Source organism: Scatophagus argus, chromosome 18 (genome assembly GCF_020382885.2).
Source record: "Scatophagus argus isolate fScaArg1 chromosome 18, fScaArg1.pri, whole genome shotgun sequence".
Classification (NCBI taxonomy): Eukaryota; Metazoa; Chordata; class Actinopteri; family Scatophagidae; genus Scatophagus; species Scatophagus argus.
This window is the reverse complement of record NC_058510.1, coordinates 15,470,685-15,491,202: the sequence shown is the minus strand read 5'-3', so window position 1 is coordinate 15,491,202 and position 20,518 is coordinate 15,470,685. Positions and strand designations below refer to the sequence as shown.

Here is a 20,518-nt window from a genome sequence, read left to right as displayed (position 1 = left end):
CTCACTGATAGTCCCACAGACAATCAATAGGTTCATTTCTATCACTGACCAACATCTCAGAGCCCTGTGATCTGAATACACAGGCTCACTGAACACCAGACAAGCATAGTTTTGCCTTCTTTTATCAACTAGCTTCCAGGCTAATAATGAACTTCTGCTTTGGAAGTGGGATACTTTGCATTTGATAGCTGCCATGACACAACAAGGCCATGCTGAGGAAACATGTGAAGGTAACCTTCGCTTTAGACACATGGATCAGTGGCCTGCATTAAGACCCGGATATATTGGCACATGGATTTAGTCGGCTATCATGAGGGCCAGATAACCTTGTCATATCTGCTCTGACGCATGTGGGGGATGGGGTGGGTTACAGGATGGATAGTCTACCTCTGTAAATCCTCTTAAAAAACACACGCTCACCCAAAGTATTGGTCACACACCGGATCACATGCAGCCCAGCCCACCTGGGCTACCAGTGAAAGGTCACAAAAGAGAGCCCCAAAGACACAGCTGTCAATCACAGGAGGTGGGTATTATCTGATCCATTAATAACACCCTGAAAAGTTCTATGGGGGTAGAAATCTCCTGACTTGTCACCACTGGATATGATCTGCAGGAAACACATCCAGCCCAGCAGAGGAACAAACATTATATATTATGCTTGTAATGCTTATTGGTTGTAAAGTTTTTGTTTTTTGACAACACAGCTAAAGAAAAAGAAAAAATAAGAAAAGTCAAACATAATACTAATAATACTGTTGATTGTTGTTGTAACAAATAGATTGTAGGTGTCTTAATCTTTATCTATTTTACAATTCTCGACACTGGCAGGTACTTTAAAAAGCAGATTTTAGTCTCCTGGTCATTTCAATGTTAGACTGATTTTTTGGACTTCACTTTGTGAAGGATATAACATTGCATAGTAGGCTTTGAGAAATGAAAAGCAAATCGTAAAGCTCTGTTTTCAGGGATCTGACACTCTGTACATGGCAAAGAATGGAACTAGCTAAGTCACTTTAACTCATAACATAAGAAACTATGGATCCCATTTACTGGAGCTAAGAAAGAAAATAAAGGCACAGATAAAAGCAGGTGATAACTTTAACACTGGCCTGTTGGCAACCGGCTATCAAAACAGCAATATAAAACTAAAGCTGTGCAAGTTGTCATCACATCAAATATTTGTGTTGACATGGAGGTTATGAGTGATACAGCCCCTCAGCGACAAACAAGCTGAACTCACGTGCAGTCTGACACTGAAAAAGGTGTGTGTGAGAGGCCGCGGGGGATTACCTGTGATCCAAGGATAATGAGGAAAAAAAAAAAAAAATTCTAACACGTGAAGAATAACTGGCTCTTGTTGTTTCACCTTTCCTGGTGACTCTGACTGCTTGCAAGGTCCAACGTCTTGTGAGACAACGCAGTGATAAATTGCTGTGTGAAATTCATTGTTTTTCGGTGCAGCATGTGTCACCCCTAGTGCACAAATACAATCCCAACACTGCTTATACATTATAGATGAGGTGTAAATGAATGAGATTGTTGCAAAGCACAAGCACAAGGCACAAAGCTAGTTAGTGTCGTCTGAATGAACGAGAAATGTAGACAGTTAGAAAGCACATTGTTGAGCCTTAAGTATTGTGTATGCTGTGTCAACAGTCATACAACACCTGGGAAAGGGCTATTTTTTGGGGACCCCCCTACCTGTCTGGAGCAGCAGGGCGTCCATTGCGTGGCTTGTTGACCTGGGCATACAGAGCTTCCAGGGGTGGACCATTGTCCTGAAGGCTCAAGGGCAAGTGAGGGCTCTGTGGACTCTGAGGGAGATGGTAGTGGTGGTTGTAAGGATCCAAGCTGCTGCTATCCATGGACGAGTCTAATGAACCGATGCCAGCGTAGGTGTGCTCCTCATCCGAGCTGAAGGTTGGGCTGATAATGTCTTGGATCTCAGCATATTCTCTCTCCTTAGCCTGCTTCTCCCTGAGCTCCCGCATCTTGGCCTGAATTCTGCGATAAACATATTGAAGACAAAAAGTGTTATTTATTTGTGAATCCTCTGACAAGCTAACAGTTATGCCCAGAGTTGCCAAAATTCAATATTCAGTAAAGTCCTCAGTGGGAATACCTTAATACCTTAAAAGCTGTTTGGTGATAAACCTTTCAATTGTGGAGTCAAACATTAATAACTTTTAGATGATCAGTGTGTCAAATGCTAAAATTCTTAAGCACTTGTTTAAAAATGCTCAGGAATCCTGACTATGTTTACTCCAACTCTTCAACTGCTGAAGGAAACACATTCAATTTTCATGTTTACAAGACTGGAAAAGTTGTCATAAAATATCCCTGGGAACTCAGACAAAGATGCTAACTTATGAATTGCATGTGTTTGTTTATGAAGAGTAAATATACCATAAGAAGAAACAATTTAGAAGTAATGTGGTAATTGGCTAATACATAATGTAATGAGGCAACACAGGATAAGGAGAAATGGATTTAAAAAACAGCAACCGTAATATACTGTCAAGGATTCAGTGAGGCCTATAGCAGCATTCCAACTTTTAAGTTTAATCTCAGATATTGAACAGTCCACATCTGAGAAAGATCTCAACATTAAAAAGCTGTTTTTTAAGTAATGAGGGTACTGATCCTCAGGCAGTCAGACCTTGTCTTCCTCCCTCTCTCCCTCCATGCCGTTCCTCTCCCAGGGACCACTTCCACACAACGAAGCCTTTCACAGGGCCTTTCCTGTCTCAGAGAATGGTTCCGCAGCTAACCAGACTCAGACATGGTGCTGCATGGGAGCGAGGAGAGCTTGCATTGTAGGAGTGGGGAGGTGTACAGTGGGGAGTGGAGAGGAGAGGGGCTGAGGACAGGCAAAAGGGGGGAGCTGACCTCCCATTGCGGTGACCCTGGCAGCAGCCACCAGACTGCTTACTGGTTCCAGATGTTGCATCCCTGCTGTAGGGTAACACACACACACACATCCACACACACATACAAGCAGACTACTTCCCACTGGTGCTTCCCTATTACCTCAGGTCATAACCGACCTCTGACCCCCCACTGCTGCTCCTCACAGATGACTGACAGGTTTGGAACAGAACTAGAATACCCCCTAGCCTAACTCTGTCTACCATGTCTGTGTATTTTAATAACAGTAATCACATTTCAAACAATCACCATTTTTCAGTTCGGGATTAACCCAATTCCCACATTGTACCCATACGCTGCCTTGTTTATTTTTAGCTGTCCAAAATCCCATTTTCTCAGCGTTATCTGTGGAATGAGATTTTGATGGAAGCCTGATGCAATGTTGCATGATATGCAGTCATTTATAAAGCCTCTAAGCTTGTTTGGCGTATTTTTGCATTGTCGTGGACCAGGTACAATATGAAAATGATCAACTCACTGCACAGTTGCGTGTATTAAATGTAGTCGTGCTTTAGATTGTGCTGTGAGGAAACTGGAAACAAGCCTCACATGGAGAAAAACACTAATTCCCAGAAGCCTTTTCACCTGCCATCTGGCTAAAGTGATGTCAGATCTCTGCCAGGAAGGACCAGACAATGATGTTACCACAGGTTCACGGAAGTCCACTGGGATCTCAAGACCCTCTGGCGTTTTATGGTCTAATCAGATTCATAAAAATGGCAATATTGACATTTAGGACGAGATAATGGCCTTGGCTAGACTGGCGACATGAAGCTAAAAGAGAGGGACTTATTTTCCAGGTCTCCAGAGTCTGACATGGATAAAGCTAATAGATGCATTTCAATAAAAGGGTATTAACAAGCAAAAATACCAAATATGTGAGTCATGCTGTTGTCATTAGTGTCATCATCTGGCCAATCTTGTGTTATATCTTTGTAGCGTATATACAATCCAGTTTTTGCATCAGTCTTTAACAAGACCTCACATTTTTTCACGGGAGAGGTCATGAACCTTTTTGTTTTACAAAAGATCTATTGGTCTGTGTGTTTGTGTAGAAAACATATCCAAAAATCCAAACTTGTCAGTCTGCAGTGAGAGGCCTACACCTACTTGTTCTTGCTGTCAGAAAGAAAAGCTCTACTATCATATGATGTGAAGTTTCCACCCTTGACCAGTTGGCAGTTTGTCTCTCCATAGCAAGTTCAGATTTGAATGTTACATTCTGAACTGCACTAGATGTCTCCTATAGTTAAGAACAAAATTACCAGTAATTTAGCAGCTGAGTCATCTAAAACATACATCTCTAAGCAACTTATCTCAGATGCATTTTGATTTACATTTCTTAGCATGCTAAAACCTTAAACTGAGATGGTGAACATTAAAAGAGAAACATATGAGCACTGTGACATTAAAATGTATCGTTGCCAGTGTGGCTGAACTGACCCTTAGTCTTGTTTTATCAAAATAACAAAGAAATTAGAGCTGCAATGATTGATCAATATTCATCAATTAATTTGATAACTGATTCATCAGTATGAGTAACTTTCTAAGGAAAAAAAGTCAAAATAATCTGATTCCAGCTTAATAAATGTGGACATTTCCAGGTTTCCTTGCTCATCTATGACATTAAACTGAACAATTTTGGGTTGTGGAAAAAACAAGACATTTGAGGATGTCATCTGGGCCTGACTGAAAATTTTTTCCATTTTCTAAGATTTTATAGTTCAAAACAAATAATCCATTAATCTAGAAAATAATTAATAATAAATGTTGCAGCCCTAAAGGAAACATTTATAATTAAATTATTTGCAAAATGTTCACTGAACAACAGATGTCATTTATTTTATCTACAATATCTACAGTTAAAGATTTGTATAACACATATATGACTTATATATAACACCTTCACCACCTGAAACTACTGTTTCCAGTGTCAAAGTCCCATGCAGTGAATGCACAATCATTCACCCAACCTCCTCCCTGTGACTTCTGTGCAGAAGTTCAGAAAAAAAAAAATGCAAATGTGCATAAATGAATTTTGTATGCAACAGGGTTACAATTTGGAAGCCATTCTTCTGCTCAGTGGCGTGCGCATAGCTCCAAAACCTATACTGTGTTCTTCCTGAGTGACCTGCAACTGCTGCTTCACTTCTAACTCCTCTCCTTCCTCCAGCTTCTCCTGAGAGACCACCCTCCCAACACTGTACCATATATACTCCATTAGCCAATTAATGGCCCAGCATGTTAACAGTGAGGAAAGTGCTGCCCACACTAAACACATTATTACTGTACAGGCCCAATTACCAGCCCTTCTCCTCTCGTCTCCTCTTACCAGATAGTATGTTTGAGGGGAGAGGACACTGTAGCTTTTAATGCAACAAGCCCAGGGAGATTTTATTTCAAAAAGGCGACAGTCGAGCTGTCGTGCTTCACCGCAGCCCTGCTGTAGATTTTAATTTTCATTTTAATTACACTGATGACAGAAAAGAAGATAATTTCAGTATTACATCAGTAATTCCTTAGTTTGTTTTGAGTCTTGGTGCTGCATCTGTTTTACTCTCCATTCTTACAACAACTGACCAAACACTTACCTTTCAATAAACTACAATTCTTACTTTCTTGTTTCTCCTGGCTAACAGCTGGGAGGAAATGCCTAATGCTAAGGCTTCTGGGACAGTTTAAGTTCAACTCAACCCAGTCCAAATATTTCAGAGATAACATTTCTTCCTTGAAACATATCTCAGTCTCAACTTTATCTGCTGTCTGTGTTTTTATCATTATCATTATTGTTATTATTATCATATTTACATCCAATAAAATGAGGCTGAATACTGCACCTTCACATCAACTAAAACTAAATCAGTAAATACTGTTACTACAGCTTCATTTCAGCATTGGAATATGAAAGCAAAACATTCTCACATCAGGTAATTATTTTAACACATTTTATTTATAGAATGAGGGATCTGGTGTGAACTGGTAACAACATTTCAGTTTACCTCAAGTCCTTGCTCTTCACACTGAATAAATCTCTCTGTTTTGGACCAATAAAGCCAGCACACTAGTTCTCCATATGTTTGTCAATGTGTAGTCTACCCAGGGGAGACTGGGGGGTTCAGGGTGGGTGGGGGGGGTGGTGATGTCAGACACTCATTTTGAAGTCAGCACACTTAGAAGCTCGAAAGCCCGCCTCTTCAATATGCATTGTTATCGTGGAAGATGAAACAGAATGTATTTGCTCTTTTACTTTCTCATCCAGCTGCTTTGAATAGATTTTTCTTTTCAATAACTCCTCACCAAAACATGCTCTATTGTTCTGAAGTGCAAATGGAGGGCAGAAAGTATCTGAATCTAATCAAAGTGCAGTAAATGACTCTGCACGCTGCTGCCTGTGCAGAATCGCAAACCTCCAGTTCGTCTTTTGTGTTGACACTTGGCCCATAATACTAAAATGCAATCACAGCTATGATTGCCCAAGTTTCATGGTTTTAATTCACAGTCAATCGCAATCGCATTAACTTGCTGTAGGTATCAATATAATTACAAATGTAATCACTTTCCCCAATCAGCCAGTTGGAACTTCCTTTGAACTCACTATGTAAATGAGACTCAAAGAGGATACTGAAATAATGAGATGGTTTGACAAAGTGGAATGATAATATTGTGCCCACAATCACTGTGAAGAATAAACTAAAAAGGATCTACCTCACACTCAATTGCTTTGTGTTTTTTCTTGTATTGGTGACCTCAAGGTTCTGTACCCTGAACATGATATAAGTGACAAATTTCTCTTTTATTCAGTGAAAGATGCATAATTCAGGGATGTGGTTTGTCAAATTTTCTGCTGACTGACCCAGTCCAGAAACAGTGGTCAGGTTTTGTTTGTCTACAGTCAGCAGGAAGTCAAACAACAAACAAGAGGAAGCAGAGCACTGTCGAGTGGGTGGAAAAAAGCAGTGATATGCTCCGCTGTGGTCTGGGGAGCGGGAACAAGGACAGTGACAGCAGAGTGCTGGCCACTGATTAGAAGCCAACCAGAGCCAAGCAGATAAGAGAGAATGGACATCATAATCAGCTGCCACAGAGTAAGACAGAGAGAACGGAGTTCAGCTCAGGCGGAAAATGAAGAAGGAACAGTGTCAGGTTGTCTTTGTGGCCTGCCCACTTTGGCAGGGAAAATATAGTTTCAGGGCAAGCGTGTGCAGAGATAAGTCAGAGACTGATAGAAGCTCCAGTACCACTGCCCTGTGTTTCTTTGTCTCTTTTCTCCCCTATGGTCCTTCATGAATGAGGACCACAGAAAAGACTGCTCTCCAACCCACCCAAAGTCCAATCAGAGGGCTTACTGTAGCCACAGTCCTCTCAACATGAGCCAATCAGAAACAGAGTAATGGCTGCCACTGCTGGGCTGAGCAAAGATTTAGATCAGACTAACCACATGCTCTAATGCCGCCCTGATGAGACATGAACCAGTCAATCACAGGAGCTATACAAAATCTGCCAGATTTTAGCAAAACAAATGCTGCTGATAACCACTCTTCATCAAGTGGATACACTGCATTGTGCGTGAGCAATGAAGTCAAAAGTTTTATGTACTCTCTTCTCCATCATCTTCAGTCCATAAGAGAACATTTGTACTCAAAATAAACGAGTTGTGTCTGCAAGGACTGCAGGCCAAATCATAAATTGCTTGAATCATATCAAGGTTAGAGTTTCAAATATATATCCGTAGCTGCCTTACTGCAGTGTAAAAAGGGCAGGTTTTATGAATTAATCTGTCTCACCTCTATGCTGACTCCTATTTTGAATCACTAAAAGCCCCTGTCAAAACCGTCTGCTCGAATTAATGATCGCTAATGTCAGCCGAGCGGAGTTTGGCTGCGGCCCATCCCGGGTCGTGCTGACACACAGTGCTGGCTGACGGTTGCTAGCTTTGGAAGCCTGTTACAGTCTGATCCATAATTTTATAAACTTAAATGGTCTTGTCTCTGTAATCAATCAGAGCATGTGCCTTAAGCAGAAAACTAGGGAAATCAAATGTGGCACGGAGGAAATGTAATATAGTAGTGCTACCAAAAAATACAAGAAGTAATAGATATCTGAGATGTCGTCCCGGTCAACCCTAATGCTTTGAATATCGACTTGTCTTTATGGTAGGTTGGTTTATTCGAAACTTACCACAATTTCCCTCAGGTTTCCCTTTCCATTAACCAAGGGACAATCCCAGCCTGGCTGAGTGATGGGATTTGGGAACAGGTACAAAAGGAAAGAATTAGGTTGCCCTCATGCACAGGGAGCTGAGACAGGAGCTCACACATGCAGAACGGACGCAAACAAGACAAGGAATGAGAATGTGCTGCAAGACAAAGTAACAGACAAAGAAAATGGGCGACAGCGGTGAAAGAAAAGAAGCAGGAGTGGGATTTAAATACTGTGTATGTGTTTGTGGGGGAGGGGTTGTGAGAGTATGTACTCTACATATCTCATGCCCGCTGCATGTCTGTGTTGATTCTGCTGCTTAGTGTGACAGTCTATTGGGAGCTTCTCAAAGGGGACAGATCGGGATAGGAGAGCCAGGCCCATTGGTCTTCAGGGTGTACTGGGGGAAATGTGTTGGGCCTTCATCCAGAGGGGGGTTCACATCCTCAGTGGAGAGGACCTTCACTGCAAGTCATGGTTGAATACCAAAAAGAAATGTGTTACAGCTTTTTGAGCAAGGCCTCCAGATGCTCCATTCAGCAGGGGAGAGGGCTTTTGTGTTTTTTTTCTATGTGCACACTTGTTTGTGTTTGTGGCACCATCCATTTTTGACAGCCATCCATCCTTCTTTCCCTCCACCGTAAGAGGGAGCAGTATCAAGTCTTATTGTTTCTATTCAATTAGCTGTCATTACCAACGGCACTATGATTACTGAGTTCATTTGGCTGGTGGAGAACAATGGAGGCAGCAAGCTGTCTTTTCATTTACCCTGCCACCAATATTGTCTTCTCTGTTGGAGGGAATTAAATGGGGCTTGTCTGTGAGGGATGAGGCACAGGCAGTAAAACCAGTGCCTCAACTTATTCTTCTGGACGTCCTGATGTCCACAAACACCAGTGGACACTGAGCCAGGAGGGGCGGACACAAAAGAACAGCGTATTCTTGAGCGATTAACAACCTGTGCGAGCTGCAGGAGAGGACGAATTCAGAGCTCCATCGATTGCACTATTATAATGAGCACCATTCAATCATGCCAAATCCACAGGGGCCTAAGAGCACCATTAGGAGGTCAGCGCCTCTGAATAGCACAGGCAACAACAATCTATAAATGATCTGTTTAATGTAAAGATATAAAAGAAAGGAACATTTCACAAATTGACATCTGAGTGCTTTCCCAGAATTTCCTAACCTTGGTCCACCATTTTGCTAATTAGGTTGTTTGCTAATTTTCCGGACAGCAATTTTTTTTTTCTTTGTTCAGCTGGGACTTAATTGTTTAGGCTTTTAGCAAGCCAAGGTTTTGTCTGAGCACTCACCTCTCTTGTTCCTGCCTCATCCGCAGGGTCTCCTCTTCTGACGCCTGCATGTCCTCGGCTTTAGATTTACTGGAGCCCGTCCTCTCCATCCTGTCTCCCGGCCGCTCATCCCTCCTGTGCTTTCCAAACCTGAGTAAAAGAGAAGGGCAGAGAGGATTTAACTGAGGCCCAGGCTGTAATAATTTTCAACCAAATATGGACCTTTTTTTTTCTACAGCAACATGTCTCATCCTTTGTCTGGGAAACTCAGGTGAAATACTCGGTAGGAAATTAAAGTGTCAAACTGTCAAAATCTTCAGGTCGTGTTTGTACTGGGGAGACAGCTCAGGAGGAGTCTCTCCGGGCACCCATTCGTTATTGAAAGAATAACTTGGCCATTTTCATATAAACGCAATCATACTGCATCAAGCCATATCAAAAGATAAGTCGGTGTAGTGAATTCCCTCTCCACTAAGTCTCTGTCCAGGACAGCAGAAAAGATTCAGTGTGCTGTGTTAGAAGTAAGTCTGAAAAGCTGAAATGGCTATACTCCCCCTTTTTAAAAGAGAGGATGAGCTCCTCATTTCCTTCCTGAGCTGTAGAGTTTACTTAGAGTGATGGGAGCAGTGACAGTTCATGATTTAGTTTTGAGCAAGGAAGGAACAAACTACCTGCAACCAGGCAAAATGTGTAAGTGGAAGAAACGGCCGAGCTTGCCGGTAACATTTGTAACTTTGTAACTTTTCTAGGCAGTGTCTCAAACTTTTACATTTTAATGGCCGGAGTGACACAACGGTGGCAGTAAATCTGTTACAGCTTTACAGGAGGGGGTGAAAATAAGCCAGGCCGCTGTTCGTAAATTCCTTTGGTCGGCTTGGTGCTGAGCAATTCAGTGACTGGGGACTGAGGGGTGTGAGAAAATGATGGGGAATGGAAAACAGAAAGGAGGCATGGAGCTGACAGGAAGTACAGTATATTTACAGGGTTGCACACTCACAAACACAATATATCGACAACTCTGTTAGCTAACTCCACTGGCTGAGGCTTCATTACTCACAACAGTGTGCTTGTAGATAAGATCAGGTGCCAACTTTTTACATGTGTAAAAAATTTAGGGACAAAGGATAAAATCCCCAGCAGGATGGAGCAGGAAAGGCAAAGTCGTGAAAGTATGATGTAATTTCTGGCTGCTCCACAATGGTGCCAGCTGGGGAGGAGGTGCTCAGCAGGCAGGATACAGAAAAAAGGAAGTATTACAGACTGATATCCAGGAAGTGCACACGATGGTCATTTAGGCACATGTGTACACTATAAGCAGTAGACAGAGCATTGCTATATCTTCTTTTGCTCATGGGCGATATAGTTAAGATTATTGTGGATGCTTAAAACCATAGCAAGCATTGGTCCATCTCAGCCTTGCCTTATTGAGGGAAGTATGGCAGGCTTAACAAATGCTGCACATAAAACCAAAATGGTAACTGAAGCTAAATATCCTGTAGTAAATATAAGTCTCGGAAGAAGGATGGGGCAATACATATATGTAACATAGCTCAAAGTGACGGGTGTAAAAAGCAAACCACTCAGCAACTGCTGGAGGACGTGGTGAAACCCAAGGCTGCACAACTGTTCTTTTTTGGACAATCTATATAAAAATCTATATAAATTTGTAAAAAAAAAATAAATAAAAATAAATCAAGTCTCTGTAATATATCTCAGAGTTTCTGAAGGTTTCAATTAATTAAAATATTTCTTGCAAAAATTTAACAAGGCAAAACATTTTCATAAATCCAATTGCTGAACAGGAAAGCTAACATAAATTACAGACTTAACACTTTATGACTGGCAGGTTGGTGGAAACCAGACCACTTACTTGGACACATTTGATTAGAAATAGAAGAGAAGACTTTCAATACATATAATCAAAGAAAATGACCAGATTTTTATTGATTGTTATTACATAATTTGGTGTTCTTTCACTGTACACACAGACATTAATTATCACATCTACACGGACTTTTTTCTGAGCAGTCCCATTCAATTTCAGACAGAGACACTGGAGAGAGCATGACGCTTTGCAGTCTCCCAAGCCCACTTATTTTTACCGTCCTCATAGCTGAGCTTTATTTGACAGTTTGCAAACTTTCTCTGAAAGCTGCAAAAAAAAAAAAAAAAAAAATTCCATCAGACAAGGTTGACTTTGGGCCAGTGGAAGTGAATATATTCATGAAATGGGAGCCTGTTTCCCTCATGGATGTTTATTATTCTACTTTACATTAAAAGCAGCCAGGACCTTTGTGCAAATGGCTTCTCTTTGGTAGTGGCTGCTTTGGAATTATAATCTTTCAAATGTGATGTGGCCTAGCAGGAGGTCCTGGTTTGTGGTTGTAAGGGATCCCAGGCGAGGCCACAGGAGCGATATCTGGCTTCTTTTGTAGCACAGATAGCATACATTACCTGATTAATTAATCAACAAATGGCTCTAGTAAGGCATAAAACTCGAGGCTGGGACTGGGAATGCTAATAATAGTGAGCCTGCTATCTATCACCAGGGCAGGTGACAGCTTTCCTCGCCTCACTTCAAGGACTTTCATTAACTTCCTGGAGAAAATTCACCCTCTTTTCCTGTTATGGTTTTATTCTCAGTCTCTACTTAATCCAACCTCCCTAAAGAAAACATAAAATAACCTTCGGGGAGGCCAACGTCTGCCCTCATCTTTTTCTTCTTATTCTGGATCGACATCAGTACAGATTTGTCACAGTGAAACATATTGGCAGATTAAACTGAGCAGGACCCCGGGCATGCAGCAGCTCCCATGTGAAAGGCTATTCCCCCATCATCAGTGGCCTAAGAAGGAGGCCTCACATCAAAGTGGAGGTGGTGGGAAGGACCGTTACTACCAGAGCTATTAGAGGGCTATTGGGACACTTGCTGGTTTGCTGACAACATGGCTCTGCCTTTCACTTGAGCAGCCTGAGCACTGCCAACGGGGACCATGCTGGAACACAGGATTGGCCACCAAACCTCCACTGACGCTAAAAACCCCAGTGTAACTTCTCTACACTCAACATTTTCTCAACAGGAAAAATCTGTGGTACCATTGTGTGTATAAAAACTGCAAACTGTATTGACTTTGATACCTGCCTCTGGAAGATAAGTGTCTCATTTGTGACACAAAGTGAATCCAATAAAAAATAGAAATGACTTTGAGTTAATCAGTGTCAGGAGGGAAGAAGAAACTCAGCCCTCTCGATAAAACTATCGAGCCAGTATTAGCACCTTGGCAATAATCCAGGCTGGTATCAGGACATTTATATTGGGAGTGAGGTTGATGAAGCCTAATAATAAGATATTGATTGGCAGCTGCATCTCGGGTAGAATGTCAACAAAATAACTACAATATACCTTGTCATTTGGGAAAGAGAACTTATTTTAGAGGACTCAGAACTGTACTTATTTGTTTTTGACTTTACAAAGATTAAAGTGGGCCTTTGAATTAAGATTATTCTGTCTAATAATTGTTGAAATAACCTGCAATGGTCACTATTTGAGCAACAGTTGATCCGGAGCGTTAAACAATGACATGCTATTTATTTCCTCATAAAGCTCTGATCTTATTTTTCGGCTTCAGTCCACTGGACCAAAGCTGTTTAATGACCCGTTCCTAAGCATCCATCTCACTGTGGCAAACAGCATGCAAGAGTGATGAGTACACGAATGAGGTGCCTTCCAAAGACAAAGAACAAGAACGATGGTGAGGAGAGATGTAGATCGCAAAAACCACATGGGTAGAAAGATACTGAGTTAAGATTACATGAGCACAAACACACAACAGTTGCAGATTTGATTAATAGCGTTTGTGATGTGCACGCAGAATCCAGATAGATGCAGAGAATATTTATGACTTTTAGGCTGCGTTCAAAGCTTAAGCGCGCCCTTCCCATTCATCACTAAAGCCCATCTGGCCATCTAACCTCATTTTGATGGTATGTAATTCAACACGTGTCAGTCATATGTAATACATGCTTCATTTATGTTACAATGGCCACTGAAGCAAAAAGACCTTAAGAGGCATCTGCCAACAGCATCTTATGAAATAAATGTTTTTAAATGCTGGTGCACATTGGACATATTACTGAGTTGCTGTATGTGTCTGCTTTTCTGAGAAGTTAGTAAATAGGTTCTCCATGCAATACGATACATCCTCATATATCACAGAAAATAGAAGGGTTTATACCACTAGCAGTGGATGCCTCATATATCATCCTCATCGATTTAAGGGTAATAATACTTCAAGGCTGCAGCACAACAGTGAAGAAAAAAGTCAAAGACAGAATTTCCAAAGAGGGAGAAAAAGTAAATTATGCAAAGCCTCAAAGCCAGTTTGATTGTTACAATCATTTAATCTGGGTAGTAGATTTGACAGAAGCTAATCTGTTTTGACATCTTCTGTGGGAAATCTGTGGTCTGCTCACAGGAAGTTACCGACTTAGGGAGAGAAGACAGCAGGAATGGCTTCTCCAAAAAATCTGAAGCTTTTGAGAGTGGAGGCAAGGATGTGATGGACTATCTGGTTTAACCTCAAATGACTCACACATCACATGAGGCGTTAAATCTTTTGGCGGTTTTCAAACCTGCAAATGGAACAGGTGAGCCAGAAAGAAAAAGTGACTGCATCTATCAATTTGAGTAAGTGATGAGAAGATAATTTCAAGGGCAGACAGAGAGAATCATTATGGTTTCTGCTCGGCCAACCTGAAAGTTAATCCAGATCTCCCGGGGCGAAGTCCCCCACAGATGTCTGATGTGGTGTCTGAGTCCCCCAACCCCCTGAAACTGTAGTTGTTGCAGTCAGGAAGAAAATAAATAACTATCCCTCCACCCCCTGCATTTTATGGTGATAATCTATAAAGCACCATAAGAAAAAGTACATTTTTCTTAGAGAAAAATCAAGAGACCTTATTATCATTTTATTGACAGCAGAAAGTACGCAGCAGTAAGTTAACTGCCACACATACACACAAATAAACCCACATACACACACAGTATTCTTTTTCTATCTTCACGTATCCCCGTCCAGTGCAAGGCCATGTCAATATGAAGCAGTGCGTGATTTCTACCCTGTTCTGCTCCTGGGGCAGCACCCTGACAATGGCATGTAATTTTAATAGTGTCTTGTTAGGAAGGCAAGTCTGTGCAATTTGTCTGTCCTCCTCACCAGCTAAGTGTCTTTACAGCTATGGTGTGTAAACACTCTCTACCTGGGGTCACGCAGAATCCAATAAGACAGTCAAAGGGAGAAGGAATTTCTCTCTCTCTCTCTCTTCCCTGGGAACCACACCATGACCTACCGATCGTTAGCAGGCATTAAAGGGGCATCCAGTATCGTCGTGTCACCACCACTGGTTTCCAGGGACACCAACCCCAGAGAGCTATGGGAGGATGTTCTCCCATCCTCGAGGCGCCGATAGCCGATTATCTCCCTCCCCGCGGAACTCATTATCAGCAACCTGTAATGTCAGTCAGTGCTTTCCCTGCTCAGCCAGAGTACTTTTAAACCAGAATCTACAGTTTGATGCATCCTCAGAAGAGTCTTTTTTGTTTTTGTATTTTTTTTTTCCAAGAAATGTAAAGAGAAAGACTGCAACCTCAGATTGAGTGAGCATGTAAGACAGCACCTCTGTGAGTTCACACTGTCCTTGGGTTCATGATATGGATTGCACATTTAAAATAACACAAGCCTTAATGCAGCGGCACATTTTACAGAGACTGCCTCTTATAGGTCACAGCAAGATATGACATCTCTGCGTTTTCACCTCATTGGACAAGGACTGGCACACACAGAACCAATCTATTTCCTCCTGAGAAAAGAGTATAGAGGGAGGCTGCTATTGATTGGCTGTAGCTCTGGAAGGAAGCCAAGCCTAATTCTTCCAGAAATGGTGTGAAAACAGTAGGGAGAGGGACAAGGGGAGGGAGGACGGGAGTCGAAATGGTTCATGCCGGGTGAGAAAGCGGCGTGTCCTGCACTGTGGAGGCATGACATGCATTTATTCATGACATCAGGCCGAGCCCCAGTATGGGGACGGCACCGTCGGCAAGATGGGAAAAAAATAAGGATTCTCACCAGAAACTTCTATGCCTCTTAGGCCTCCCAGCTGAGCAAAATAGATACCATCACATTGCAGCATGTTCGGTTTCAGTGAGGCTCTGCGTGGTCTGATGCCAAAATAATGAAAAACAAAAACAATTTACAGGCATATGAATTGTATGCCATCTCAAATCAGTGTATTTAAATGACAGTCTTTTTCTCAACCAATATCACTGTCCCCACCTGTTTACCATAGGAAGGTTATTGTATGGAAATGAACATTTTCTGGCTGAAATACAGATGGATAGAAATTGGTGGTATACTGCCCTTTCAGAAAATTGTTTTCAGTCTTACATTTATTTATTTTCCTGCCGTGTCAGTCAGTATTTCCTGTTATTTCTGCAACTCTCTGTCAGTCAACTCTCCCTCTATCTGTTTTCCCTTTCTCCACAATTCTCTTTCAGAATTTACCTTTCTGGCCTGTGCTGTTTTTCTTTCGAGCTTGCATGTGTGTCCAATGGCCTGATCAACAACTCCTGCTGCTGGACTAGTTGTTCAGAGATATAACATGACAAACAGGGCAGGCCTCTCACCTCACTTCACCCCACCCTTAAAGAGGTGGAGGAGTAAGACGAAAAGGGTTCAGACAAATATAAATAAATGTGCGTGAAGAACAGCCCACTACAGAGAGATGCAGAGCTATTCTGGTGGTATCCCATCCTACAGATTTTATTGTACTTCCACTCTGCCATTATATGCAAGTGTGTGTGTATGTGTGTGGAGGAGGGTATGGTAGATTCTTAAAATTCCAACAACAGAGTTAATCCGCGCTTATTGAGAAGTGTTCTTTCTAGCCACAGAGACCAGACAGAAAACAGACACCCAGAGCTGCATCAGAGAGAATGGCTGAGCATGTTCTCTGCTTTTAAACTAACAACTCTCAGTATCAAAGCAGCTGTTGAACTGAATAAGTGTGTGTGTGTGTGTGTGTGTGTGTGTGTGTGTGTGTGTTTCTGCGTGGGGGTCTGAATATCTTTCTACAAGTAAAACTTTTTGCCTGTGTGTTTGTAAGATAAAAAAACAGCCTTCATCTGTTTGCTCTGTGTGCCAATTATTCATATTTAAGCAATAGCAGGTACACACAGTATCTGCGTGTGTGTGTGTTTTATCTACATGCCTGTATATCAAGGGATAGCTTGGCTTTGCCATATTTCAAACAGCCTGTGCAATACAAAGGAGACCCAGCCCAACATGATTGCCTTTAATGTTTCACATAAATCACTGACTTGTGTGTGTGTGTGTGTGTGTGTGTGTGTGTGTGAGGAGGGGAGGGGTGTTTTTGCACACGCTCAGAGGAACGTTTCAAATCCCTGACATCCCTGATTAAAGCCTCTCATTATAACACAAATAAACAGTCCAAACGCATTCATACATCCATTTGTTAAAGTGTATGAGTGCAGCGAGGAGGGAGTTTCTGAAGGACAATTTACATAGAAACACTTGAGCAGCTCAGAGGGAAGTTTCCAGGTAAGCTTTGTGTGTCTGTGTGTGTGCATGCACATTCTGATCACACAAAGTCATATTATTATTTGCAATGCTGACATTTTTATCACTCATAATCATCCTGCACTCTTCCTTTCTTTCAGTTTATGTACAACCAGACACATTACCGTGCCTGGGTTAGCCACAACCCATGCATAAGCATCCACGCACGTGATCTCACATGCACACATACATATACACACACTCAAATTTTGTTAACACTTAACCAGCCTGCATGCGGGATGGGGGGGAGTGTGCAGGGGAGGGGAGAGCGTTGTGGTTTCTCAGTGGAAGAGCTACAGTAGGTGGCTCAGGCTGTGACCTAGATACAGTATGGCACACTGCATCTCTAATGGGCCATTTTGATCACTGCCACTTTCTGTATCCTCAGCTAGGCTTGCTGCCGCATGCCTCAAACACGAAAAGCTCAGCATTCAGCAAACACAGCATCCAAAGTCTGCTCAGCTCTTTTAATGATGGCAACCACAATTGTGGATGTGGAAGTGAGGGGCAAAAAAAAGGCAAAACAGCACTGATGTGTAGAAACTCCCAGGGATCAGAGACTTTCACTGATAATAGGCTAGGTGATGTATTTACAGCTATTTCCACTTTGTACAACTGCAACCTATTAGGACGTCTACTATAGCTGAGAGGAAGTCTGAAATCTTATAATTACCGTCACTATACAACATACACATCTTGTGTCTGTCCTGTTTTGGTTATCTTGGCTTCTTGAAACTAATTTACATGCTGCACGGACGTGCTTTGCGACACTCAAATGCCTGATTTTCAAGATGCTCATCTGAAGGACAGGCGAGGGGAGAAGTGAGGCAAGTTTTCTGTCTCGGAAACGTCAGACTTTGAAATACAGGCATGGACACACACCGGCCCAACATTGTATTTGAGTCCATTGGAGAAAGGAGACAGCGGAATCACTGATCCGTGATACACATCCCTCCCAGCATTCAGAGGGAGACGGGAGAGGTCTTTCTGTCAATGCCATGATGAGGCTCCAGGGCAGTTGCAAGGGAGGAGGGAAGAAGGATGAGGGAGGATATATGGAAAGAAAGAGGGAGGGGGTAACAGTAATTGTGAGTAAAGTGAGGATGAGAGTGACTAGGAACCCCATGGACTCTCAGGGATAGGCTGTACATCACAAGCAGGGTTAAATAAATAACTCAGGACACTCTTCTTCTGTCTACTGGTCTTTTACAGTTGGATCTCCAAAGCAACAAAAAAAAAAACATAAAATATAAGTACACCAAATTAAAGCGATGGAATCATTTAAAAACAAACCGTAAACAAGTGAGACAGCAAAAATAATAAGATTGCCAGCCTCTACACACTAGATAGATAGATAGATATTTTATTGATCCTGAGGGATCACACACGAGTGTGGGAGATCCGCTCTACTGACGGACTTGACTTGAAAAGAAGACACACACACTTGAAAGAACTTGAAAGAAGAAATATTATCCATCCATCCATTTTCTATACCGCTTATCCGTCAGGGTCGCGGAGAAGAAATATTATCCCAATGAAAACGCAAATATTGCAGGTCTGTGCTGGCGTATCTGCACACCCAAATGTTGGCACTGGACATAAACCTGAAGGTGCAGAAAGTGAAAGAAAGAAAGTGAAAGATGAAAGTGACATATTTTGTCATTGGAGGGAACTCACTCCAACGAAATTTGTGCTCTGCATTTAACCCACCCAAGTGACGTGCACACACACACAGCAAACCCGGGGCAGTGGGCGACCGCGTGCAGCGCCCAGGGAGCAAGGTACTTAACCCCCCCACTGGTTAAGTACCTTGCTCAAGGGTACCTCAGCCATGGACACCGGTATGGGGAATCGAACCAGCGATCCACCGGTTACGGGTCCGACACCCTAACCGCTGATCCACAACTGTCCACCATGGAGGTAATTCCTGTGTATACTGGGCTGCATGTACAGCTGTGGATACACATAAACAAGCCTTTATCTGCTATTGCAGACTGTTCAGTCCATCACCACACACTCGTCCTCCTTGCCTCAATCTTGCATTCATCCCCTGCTTAAAACTCATAGTCACGCATCTTGTTATGGCAGAGAGAACCCAATTAAGATTCCTTCATGACAAAAACGGGGAGGAATGAAATTCCGATCTGGCCTTGAAAAGAATCTCCATTTCTCTGACACGTTCATCAAAGACACAAAGAAAAGACCTCAACAGGACAGACAGCGAGGTGGAAAGGCGGGAGGAAAAACAGACAATTTCACTTTACACGTTGAACACATGTCGAGACGCCGAGAGAACAAGAGGAATACGATCCCTGCCTTTAATTGGTTGCCTCTGATGGAAATCAGAAGGTGTGATTCCTCATCGATTGATATTACCTTTGTAATTCAAAAGCAATTTTCCCAGCTACTTTGTCTTCCTCGCCTTCACTGTGGTTGTTTCTCCCGCACAACCCATCCACTCATTCACATGTTAAAGTATGTGCACATATCAGCAGGTGGGAACTCAGTGGATGAGAAAGGTCATTTCAGCCAAAGGCCTTTTTTCATTACATGCTAAGCCTGGTGGATGGGTGAGCAGACTAGCAATGAGTCCTACTGTAGCAGGCAGCCCACTTCATTTGCATAGCACATAGGGGGGGAATAAATAGGCTCTCCCATGTGCATTTCTCACCTCTGTCTCTGTAATATCAAGCATGCTTTGCATCTCTAATTCAACTTATATATTTTTTCCTTCATTTGACCAAAACATACATTTCATATGGTTTATTACGCGGGGCTTTACTGATTTATTTGTACTATTTAGAAGAACAAAATGGAATTCTCAGATCCTTGTACATGTTCTTAATGTTTTCTCATTATTTTCAAACCCGCCTGTCCTCTGAGAGTCGACTTGCATCAGAACAGCCTCCCTCTGATTGATCAAAGCGATCCGGGCCAAAGCGAAAAAATAACATCAAAGTGTCTCAAAGTGTGAAAAACAAATATGAAACAGTGAGGGAGGAAGTTAAGAAACACTGGGCGGTTTCTGTTTGGAACATCAAGGTTTGATGAAAGGAAGGATGGAGGGAGGGAGAGAGGTAGGGTAAGAGGGAGAAGATAGCTGAAGTGTAAAGGGTGGGGAGAGAAGAGAAGAGAAGAGAAGAGAAGAGAAGAGAAGAGAAGAGAAGAGAAGAGAAGAGAAGAGAAGAGAAGAGAAGAGAAGAGGCTTGGGTTTCCATTGGAAGGTCTGGGTGTGATTCCACTGGGGTTGGATCATTAGTAGTCTCAAGCCTGGTATGCAGGGGTGCTCTGCTACACTTAATTTGAGCTCTTTAATAACACACTTTATGAATTCAGTCATGTTTGCAGCCCTGTGCCTGAGACACAGCGTGAGAGACATCGGTGGATCTCATTTCAGGCCGACAAGATTTCAGATTCAATTAACTCCATCGTGCAACACCACCTCTCCTCACACACACA

At 42.3% G+C, this 20,518-nt stretch overlaps 1 protein-coding gene across 4 annotated transcripts in view; it reads right to left on the bottom strand.

Annotated features, from left to right (window-relative positions):
* LOC124049562 (partitioning defective 3 homolog) overlaps positions 1-20,518 on the bottom strand; it is a 314,519-nt gene that overhangs the window by 71,832 nt on the left and 222,169 nt on the right. For all 4 annotated transcript variants that reach the window (XM_046371346.1, XM_046371347.1, XM_046371348.1 and 1 more), the window contains 2 exons: positions 9,447-9,575; positions 1,705-2,007 (listed from right to left, as the gene is read on the bottom strand). In XM_046371346.1, the coding sequence (XP_046227302.1) occupies positions 1,705-2,007; positions 9,447-9,575 (432 nt within the window). The remainder of the gene's footprint in view (positions 1-1,704; positions 2,008-9,446; positions 9,576-20,518) is intronic.